The 10,180-nt window shown below is 36.3% G+C and overlaps 1 protein-coding gene across 1 annotated transcript in view; it reads right to left on the bottom strand.

Moving 5' to 3' along the window:
- Positions 1 to 367: 367 nt before the first annotated feature.
- NPEPPS (aminopeptidase puromycin sensitive) overlaps positions 368 to 10,180 on the bottom strand; it is a 121,028-nt gene continuing 111,215 nt past the window's right edge. The window contains exons 20-23 of the mRNA XM_015810449.1: positions 9,613 to 9,720; positions 6,473 to 6,628; positions 6,338 to 6,385; positions 368 to 3,251 (exon numbers count right to left, since the gene is read on the bottom strand). Of these exons, the coding sequence (XP_015665935.1) occupies positions 3,099 to 3,251; positions 6,338 to 6,385; positions 6,473 to 6,628; positions 9,613 to 9,720 (465 nt within the window). The 3' untranslated portion in view covers positions 368 to 3,098. The remainder of the gene's footprint in view (positions 3,252 to 6,337; positions 6,386 to 6,472; positions 6,629 to 9,612; positions 9,721 to 10,180) is intronic.

Raw genomic sequence — 10,180 nt, forward strand, 5'->3', positions numbered from 1 at the left:
AGATCAGCATGGAAGAAGGAAAACCCAGGAGAAGAAGCAGAGAAGATCTCCATATGATTTACGGTATGAAGATCATGAAAATAGTAAAGTACTGGAAACCATAGACTAAAATGGGAAAGTACTATAACAGCATTTTAGGGCTTATATATCTAAACATTTATCTATTAGAACTAAGAAGATTAACCAATAAACACATGGGAACAATGTTTGCAGCTAAGTCTCCTATCAACCCCCCAACAAGAGTGAGGCTCAGCTAATTATCCAAGGCAGACAAATATCTGGTGACTAAAAAATCTGATTTTTTCTGAAGGGAGGTTAAGGGTAATAGAAGATACTTAAATAAAGACATCAGCAAATATAGCCTAGATTTTTGTCACATTTTAATTTTCTCAGGGTTGGAGTTTCCTCCCCCACCCTTATTTTTCTAGGCCTGTTAACGTATTTTACATGATATATATATATACACACCTTTTACTTCCACTTCTTTATTTCTTAGGATCCAAGCCACAAACAGTACCTGGCCTATTTTTACCATGTTATACTTCAGTATGGTACAACCAGTTTAGAGCATTATTAAGAAAGTAGTTAACTTAGAATGTACATGTTTCAGAACTATGTGAAAAACAGCAGCTGAAAAGGAGAGGAAAGAATTGAGAGTTTTCTGTCATATCCATACCAGGCTGTTGTCATATTTCAAAGTAACAATGTCCTATCACTGAGAGATCATAGAAATTACATCTCAAGAAATCCCTATACTTCAGCATAAACTTAACCTTCTTCTCAATTCCTTAAGTCTTGGAAAAACTAAGTAGCTAAACAGAAACTTTCCTAATCATGCTTTGCTTGATTATGTGTGTGGTGAACAACATATATTAAGAATATTATCTTCAATACATCAAAAGTAAAACATCAACCTGTAGAAATTGTTATCGAACTAAAATGTGTACATGTTCTATCCTAAAAGGCTAGGGCTTTCATAATACTACTTGTTTCATAAAATGTTACACTATAGCTGTATACACCACTGAACAGCAGCAGAAACTGAGATTCATTTTCCCTAGAACGACTGCAAAACAGTCAGCAATTACTTTAGTTGGGAGCCAGAATAGATTAACTATATAGAACACTGACCTGAAAGATAGCTGGTCTAAATTTAAATCTAAGATGGTTTTTCAGCCACATTTTTGTATTAGAGTTACATATTTTTTTTAATAAAAAAAAGGTTAAAGGGCTATTGTCATGCTTAGTTGACTTTAAGTCCCACCAAAATCAATGGCACATGATAGCCACAGTTTAATTTAGGTACCATTTATTTCAGTAAGATCTAAATATAACTAAAGTTTATGTCTGAATCCAATCTAAATGTCCCTCATATATAAGCTCCCCTGTATTGAACATCAATTGCATAAAATAAATTCACAAATATCTCCCCCCCCCAGTAATTAAAAAAGGGCAAGGAATAATCAATTTTGGATTTTTATAGTAACAAGTTCTACTGCAATGGATGTAAGCTGTACAAAAGCAGTGGGCCTATGTAGGAAGTGGTCCAGCAAGTCAAATGTGTTAATGCTGAGTACATTGTCCTGAACTAAGCCCAGGTCCATTTCCAAATTTGAAGAAAAACACACCAAAATGCAGTTGCAATTAAAAATAAAGAGGGAAACTCATATACCACAATCCATTTCAACTGTTTCACAGCCATGGTCATGTATAGAGGCTGTGTACAAAAAAATAAAAATCTCATTTTGCCAATATACACACACCAAAACCAAGACTCTTTAATTTCACATTGACTTTCCTTTTTATTAACGCCAACTTGTTTTAATTTTTTCTTGTTTTTCATTTAAAACAATAGCACAAAAATGTGTTTCCAGAGAAGCAATTTGACATCTAGTGTCTGATGACCTTCTCCAATTAACAATTAAAGCCACGTCAGGTATGAATTAAAAAAAAAAGTATTTTAAAAAAGGGAACTGTAAACATTTGAGCAAGGAGTGATGTTGGATATGAAATTGGTAAGCAGTAACATGCTATTTTCTTAAGCAACTGATGGCAGAAACCTTAGATATTTATCATCATGCCAACTAGTGTAAGTTTAAGGCTTCTGAATCAAATTACAAAACATTACCAAATACAGTAGAATGGAAAGCTACAATCACAAGGTGTTAGGGCAATGTTTTGTTTTTGAAACAGAACACCTTTTTCAAACTACTGGTTATGCATTCGGTGAGGTGGGACCTTACAGTGGCCCAGAAAGATCCAAATTACAATACTAAATCTTATCTGCATGCAGGAGTAAAATATAAAGAAAGACAGAAGGGGATGGGGGGGGAATAATTTCATTTTAATGTGGCTGAGAAACATGTTTCTATACAAGTTTGCAATTTTTGAGAATATTAGCAAATGAAACAAAAAAGGAGAAAAGACAGACAAGGAATATTTTATTTTCTCCTTCTCAAAATATGAAACAAGGGAGTCTTATAAGCTTTTAAAATTTGAACCAAGATCATGTGTGGTTTCCTAGAACCTTCAGCTAAAGACTACACTTAAAGTTTATACCAAGCTGTCTTTCATAATTGGACCATTCCACACAACTTGTAAGTGCTTTTGCTGCCTTTCAGTGTGTTTTCAGATGCACTCAGAGGCGAAACCCACTCCTGCCCTTGACTTGCTATAACATTCAAATTGCCACGAAACCTCTGGTTTCGTATTTTGTTTTTTAGAAAAAAAGGGAAAGGGATGGTTAAAAAATCATCAGAAAGTATAAGGGGAGAGTGTATTAAATATTTTGACCACTGACAAGCCTTAAGGACGTTTCACAGTTTTGTTATGCTCTATTTTATTACTATAATATTTACAGGGTGGTTGTATATTTTTTTCTTTGTTGCTAAAATTTTGATAAATTTTTTTTATTAGAATTTAGTTCTGGAGTTGAGCAGGAACTGTTAAACTACATTCAATGTCCAGTCCCCATTGGTGTGAGAAAAAACTCCAATTTCCTTGGCGCATTATTCAACTGTTGAATAGCAGCTTTTCCTCCTCACGCTGAGGCAGTTGGGCCGCAGCAGCTGGGATGTCCGAGGTGGATGAGAGTGGGCTCACACAGCAGTTGGTGAGACTTTGCGTTGCAGGAGGTACTGATGGACATTTTCAGCATCACGCTTCAGCCATGCAGCATTCAACAGGATGTTTTCACAGCACTGCTGTATGGTACGCTCAGCTGATGGAGCTGGATGACTCTCAAAAAAAGCCTACATGAAATGAAATAACATTTTCTGGGATTATCACATCTGATGACATCTTCATATGGATGAATCAGTCAGAATATAGGGACTTAATTCCACAACATATAATAATTGGGATGAGCAGATTCTAATACTAAACAAGAGGCTGTTGTCAAGACTGGGTAGCATTTTGGTGTCAAAGACAGCAGCACAGAATCTACATTTCATTAAGATAATAATTTTTTTTGCAATTATATACTTGTAAATCATGTGGAAAAACAAGTGCACCTCATGCAAAGTGTTTTAATACATGTTTTATCTTCATTCAAATCATATTACAAGTGATGTAACTGCAGAAAAGAACTATGAAAAACCAATTCTGCAATCATTTATTCCACAAAAAATGAATAGCTATATGATTTCCTTCTGAAGAAAAATTAAATATATTTTTGGCTTTAAACCTGGTATTGTCCCCTTTGGAAGGAACAACCTCAACCTTCTTATAATTGTCTATCAGTCTCTGACATTGATGGGATGGATTTTTATCCATTCATTTTTCAGCCATTTCTTGGGAGATTTACTCGAATATTTAAAGTCATCATATTGCAAGGTCCACTTTCACTTGCTCTTCAATCTTCTGAAAAAAAATCTCACATTCACCTCAAGCCCCTTTAGTACAATGAACAATTCATAGTGGATTCTTTGATGATGAGCTGTCCAGCCCTGATGCAGCAAAGCATCCCATTTTGACCACCATGCATTAACAATTGGTATCAGGTTCTTCAGATTAAATGCTGAATGATTTTCCCCAAACACATCTTCTGACAATAGGACCAAATAACTTTTATCTTTGCCTCATATGCCCACATCACATTGTTTTGGAAATCGTGATCTGCCTAACTATTAAGCAGAAAACTTTAGTCCTGCCCTGATTATCTTTCTGGACAACAAAGGTTTCCTCCTGGTACATCTCTCATGTAGATATAATTTGTTCAGCTTCTTTCTAATGATATGCTCATTGACCTCATGTTGACTCACTTCAACATTAATCCTGATGACAGCTACTTGTGGCTCATGTGATGAAATTCTGAGTTTTTTTAGAGCTTTGGGGGCATCTTGCATTTTGCTCTCATGCAGAACTTGCTAGTTTGATCTGGTTTGGGTAACTTGGCAGTTGTGCGAAATCGTCCCAGTGTAATGACTGATTTGAAATTATTTAACAGTCTTTTTAAATGGACTACAAAATGTAAATGGTGAATTATATTTATTATATTATATCCCCTTTATCCATATCTATCAATATTGTTGAAATGATCAAATATCTGTAAATTGAAATATACTGAAAAAGTCTAAAATTTCAGTGGGGTTTATTTTTTTACATGACTATATGTTGCAAAGATATGCAAGATGTAGCATTTGGGAACAAAGTGTTCTTGAAAATGTCACAAGACATTTCTAGACCACTCTGGAATGTTCAATTCCTCTAGACCAGGGGTCCTCAACCTTGGCAACTTTAAGACTTGTGGATTTCAACTCCAAAGCTGGCTGAAGCACAAGTCTTAAAGTTGCCAAGGTTGAGGACCCCTGCTCTAGACTATGCAATTCCGGGCATTTTGGTGATTTTCAGAAGAATTTCCTGCACCAGAAGCAAACATCTCAAACAGGTTTGGGAAACTTATTCTGGAAAGTGCTGAACCATTCCCAGAACAGCACAGTCTAGAAGGGGGAACAGAGTAACAGAGTTTGCCAAAGCATTTCTTTTCTGAATCACCAGCATATTTTGTATTACATTGCATTCTTCCTTTTCAGTTCCACAAAACTGTATTTTAACAGATTAATTGAAAAGACAAGGTATTCATTATTGAGGAATGTCCACTGATTGAGAAATAAGGCACCATGGAGATTTAAGTCATTTGTATCATGATGTCAACACAGAAATCATTTATTTTATTTTTTTGATCGATTACTCAACTTCCAAATAATCCTGGAGGGCTCACCATTGGAAATAAAAATGTACATATAAGAAAGTATAAATGAAGAGTATTATGTCACTTACATCATTTTATTCCATATGCATGACACAATTCATTCAAATTATCATTCCAATTGTCATTTGAATGAATGGGTAATTTATCATAGGTAATTTATGTAATGACATCATTATCCAAATGAGCTAAGTGTCTACATCAAGTTTCAAGTAAAATGAGGTTGAATTTAAATTGTTCCTCTATAATCCCAGGAAAGCTATTTATTATTCTACTTTTAAAAAAAAACCTAAACTCTGTTTCCACTTCTTCATACAGAATATGAAAGAATAATTTAGCTACATTTTGAGGCAAAGTGTCCTTTGGATACTATTGTTTTCTAAATATTGCTAAATAACTTGCAACATCCTTTATCACTGCCCACATTGCAGGAATGTTAGTAGCTGTAGTTCTGTAACTTCATTATTTTAGAACAGGGGTGGGAACAGATCACTTATATTTAAATTTATTACCAGAAAGTCAATTATTTAGCAAAATCAATGTACACTATCATAAAAAATAGTCCTTAAAACTTATATATCACTGCAGTACATAAAGCTCATTAGAATGAGTGTAATACTAATAAACTTATATGATGCTTGATTCTCAATGATTTCCTGAAGATGAAATTTACGAAGCTGCTGAATTTTCTCTCCATCTAGGATTTTTTCTGATTTTAATCCAAACTAAGTTTTCACATGTTCACTTTCCTGAAAGCTCTCACACATGTGGTTAAATACCACAATGACTGTGGCAGTAATTAGTCAATGGTTTGGTTTATGACTCCAAACTTTAAGGAAAATTCCAGTGTTCTGGCTGATTAAATAACCTGATAACCATCTGATATTTAGACTGCAACTCCCATACATCCTGGATAGCCTGGTCAGGGATAATAGAAATTGTAGTTTAAGTATCTAAAGCTGCAAGCGCTAAGTCAGAGAACACAATGCTAGAGAGTCAAGGGCTAGAATTCCATTACTCCAATTCCCCCTTTCAGTGAATATGGTGCAATCGAGGAAAAGAAACATTCCAATCACTGGCATGTAAATCAGAAAGGCAGCAGCAAAGATATTGATTAAATAGTCTTACCTTAACTTCTGAAGCCATTTTGTCAATTGCAAATCCATCCACTGATAGCTGAAAAAGAAGCATAGAGCATAATAGATTTGGTGTGAATTAAAAAAAATTAGCTTTATTGCCATAGCCAAGACTTTTCTTGCATACCTTTATTAGTCTGGATATTAAGAATCCCCCCTGGTAGCGATTGTATAGTTCCTCCCAATTGTCTCTGACGAACTTCCAGGCAGCCTTTCTGCCCTGCTTGCTGCCTCCTGCAACTCCACCAATGACAGATACTGTGTCTTGGGGACGTACCTCTTCCTGTAAATGAAATAAGAAATGTAGTAAACAAAGCTGACTTGATTCTATAAAATAAATAATCATCCAGGAAATATCTTCTCTCTCTCTCCCTCTCTCTCTCTTTTCCTCTCTGACATATAAAATACAAGTGAAAATTAAAACAATGAGAAAAGGGGTAAAGGGAAAAGGAAGATGGAATAGAGTGAGAAAAAGGGAAAACCCCAGAAAACAATGACTTTCAACTTCATTTGGTGGAGTAAGTTACCTGATAAAATTATAATATTAACTTTTTATATACAAAAGTAAGTACTAGCTATTTCTATAACAACAATCTATTTAATCATCAAAACCTAAAATCAGAGTTTCATTTTTATCTCTTTCAAGCAGAAAAGTCCAGAAGATTTGAATTATATTCTTAGTATACTGCACTTATATAATTTGTACCAGGTTTGTTCTCCAGAATGGGTATGGTCTAACAGAAATTGGGAGACCATCAATTCTGGTGCTCAGAAAAATTTAGAACTTGGGCATAAAATAGATATTTGGCTTTATTAGTATCTTGTCTTGTTGGAATGCAAAGAGTTCTCCTCTTACAGAAATAATATCTGTTCCAAGAGTCCTAAAAATCAATGGCAAATTCCATAAAGAGAAATAGAGGATGACCAGGAGTACAAAGACATGTGCCTCTGAGGAAGGCAGACATACGAGAGTGGCCAGAAAGGCATGCCCCTCACCTAGTCAGGGGTCAGAGCCCAAGGTAGTTGCTTCACTGTATAGTAATTTTGCTGTTCTCTATTTGCTTATAGAAATTCCAATATTTCAGGGACATCTGATGGTGCCACGAATGTCTGTCTTTTATACCACTCTTCAAATCAGTTGATAGACAGTGGTGGTGGCTAGGCATCTAGAAACCTACATGGTTTCTACTGTCATGATGAAAGCCTGAAATTCAAGAAACGTTCCCATTTAATTTCTAAGAGCAAAGATGTAACCAGCAGGAATCTAGGTGTAGAATTAGGCCTTGAGGCAAAATGTCTAGTTTTTTCAAATGTCACATGACCTCTTTGCTCATTTCCAATAGAGTAAAGAGCCATGTTCTTCCAGGTCAGAATAGAGCCTTGAGAATCTTCACTTGCACACCACTCTGGATAGTACTAGAGTTGATGGAAAGTATAGAGCAATCATCTAGCTATGGTACTATCAGAACATCAACCCCCTCTGCTCTGTTGATTTGAAATGTCGACAAAAGAAGTATCTCAGTTGTCTGTGGTCCATTGTCTGACGAGGTTTACTATCTTTTTGAAATCTCACAAAGTAATTCAGTTATTCTTTTATGTATTCTGCTGATATTGAGTGTATATGTGTTTCCCTGGCCAAGTCATTACTTACATGACCTCTTTCTGAAGACCCTTGATCTGTTTCCACCCTAAACACTCACTAAGTAAAATCTGCACAATTCCTGCACTGAACTGTTTTGGAAATGTGCTCCTCATTCCATCAGCCTGATGTTTGTAATCACCTAATTCTTGATCAGTTCAAGGTATGCCAGATTTGCTGGCATCAGCCCCCAATGCAAAGACTTGGCTACCTTGCTTGGCAGTCTTATGATCTGTCTCCTTTGTTTCCTGACAGGATTGAGGAAATTGAGGATTCCAAGCACAGGATGCTTTTTTGACCTTCTCTTTTTTCTGATGCTGCCTAGTCAGGACCCCTTCTTTCTGCATCTTTATTTTTCTTATTCTCACATATACTCTTCTTTTTCTTTCTTTTTCTTTCTTTTTCTTTCTTTCTTTCTTTTTTTCTTTCTCTTTCTTTTCTTCCTTCCTTCCTTCCCTTCCTTCTCTTTCATGTAGCATCTATCTTGTCTACAGGCAACCTTTCATATGATTATGAAGAGGTTCAAAAATAGGTTGACACTGAAGAAAGATATGATTTGTATGAACTCCTGGGATAACATAACTGGTTTTCCTTTCTTCTTTCTTGCTCTGGAACAGTTTTGGTTCTCAACAAGTTGATTTAGTATGGCACATCACTGAATTTTGAAGCTGCCTCACTTTGGGAGGTCAGGCATAAAACACCTGGAATTCACATGTCTGTATAAGTATAGAGGACAAAACTGTCTCTTTGCATAGCATTAAACTAATATGCTGGGACTTATTAAGTTTATCTTTTACATCTCTGCTTTTCTATCAGGTATCATCCCACAGTCACCTGACATATCACCAAATTTGGTAGGTCCCTCCTATTCTAACTATGGAGAACAGAAAGATCCAATTTATGTACTCACTTTAGGCTCAACAGCTTGAATACTGTTGAACCACTTTTCCTGGCAACTATGACAATCCTGACTATTGAAGGGCTGCTGCTGCTACCTAGTCCTGGTTTGACTAGCAGAAGGCTGCTGAAATTGGCCTTTCAAAAAGAAAAGAGGCTGCCAAAGGATTGATGCAGCTGATGCTGCCTGTGCTTAATCCAGATTCAGCCACATCCTACAGGTTTCGATGCTGGCCTCTTTCCTCTGTTCCAATGCCTATGGAAGCCATTGCTCCCTGATTCTGCTTAAGAGGAGAATGGTATCAGATCCTTAGGTGACCAAACCTCCTTTTGGGGCAACTTTAGATGAAGATTTTAAAAAATGTAATTAATGTGAAATGTAAAAGAAACAGGACAGTTATTTCATTTTTACAGCTCGATTCTGTTATTTTGTCTTATCTACCTGATATATCAAGCTTTCTCTGCATAGTTTATTTTGGTCCTGCTAGGTTGCTGGAAGGACCAAAGAACTGGAAAAGGGAACTGTAACACCAATAGCTGTTCGAGATATCTCTTTTTCTTGGATATCGAGCTCTGCTATATGTTAGCTCTAAGGAATATATATTTAAGGGAAATAAGAAGAAGGAAAGCAGTATCCTCAGGATGCTGAAAATGGTAGTAAATTCCCAATTCCATTCTTCTGTTGCTTTTAGTGCACAGGATATAAACTTAGTATATGGCATTTTACTCACTGAAAGTGCAAAAGTAAGAACTTTCTGTATTAACTCTGGTTGCGATATTGCACCAAGTACACGTTCTATTCTGTTCTTCTCTTCCTGCATATCAGCTTGCTTGTGGAGCTGCAAAAAACAAAAGAACAATAACAAATAGTATATGATATTAGACTTCTTCCTCCCTGTCATATTCTACTTTAAACTAGGACCAGAGAAGCCAAATTAGAAATCTCTCAGCTTCTCAATACATGGCCAATGAGTAAGACACAAGAATATTTGCCACCTAGTTGGGGGGGGTGTCATCAAAATTTGACTACATTTCCCAGTACTGCAGTTGCAAGATTCATTTTACAGAAGAGCCAATAGATGGCATATTATCTTTCCTGCGTCTTTCCTGCGGCCCTTAAGGAGGCCGTTGTGAGGCCCCTCCTCAAGAAGCCTTCCCTGGACCCAGATGAGTTGGCCAGTTATCGCCCAGTCTCCAACCTTCGCTTTGCGGCGAAGGTTGTTGAGAGTGTGGTTGCGCGGCAATTCCCTCGGCACCTGGATGAATCAGTCTATCTGGACCCATACCAGTCGGGCTTCA

Source organism: Protobothrops mucrosquamatus, unplaced genomic scaffold (assembly GCF_001527695.2).
Source record: "Protobothrops mucrosquamatus isolate PMUCROS unplaced genomic scaffold, P.Mucros_1.0 scaffold10, whole genome shotgun sequence".
Taxonomy (NCBI): Eukaryota; Metazoa; Chordata; class Lepidosauria; order Squamata; family Viperidae; genus Protobothrops; species Protobothrops mucrosquamatus.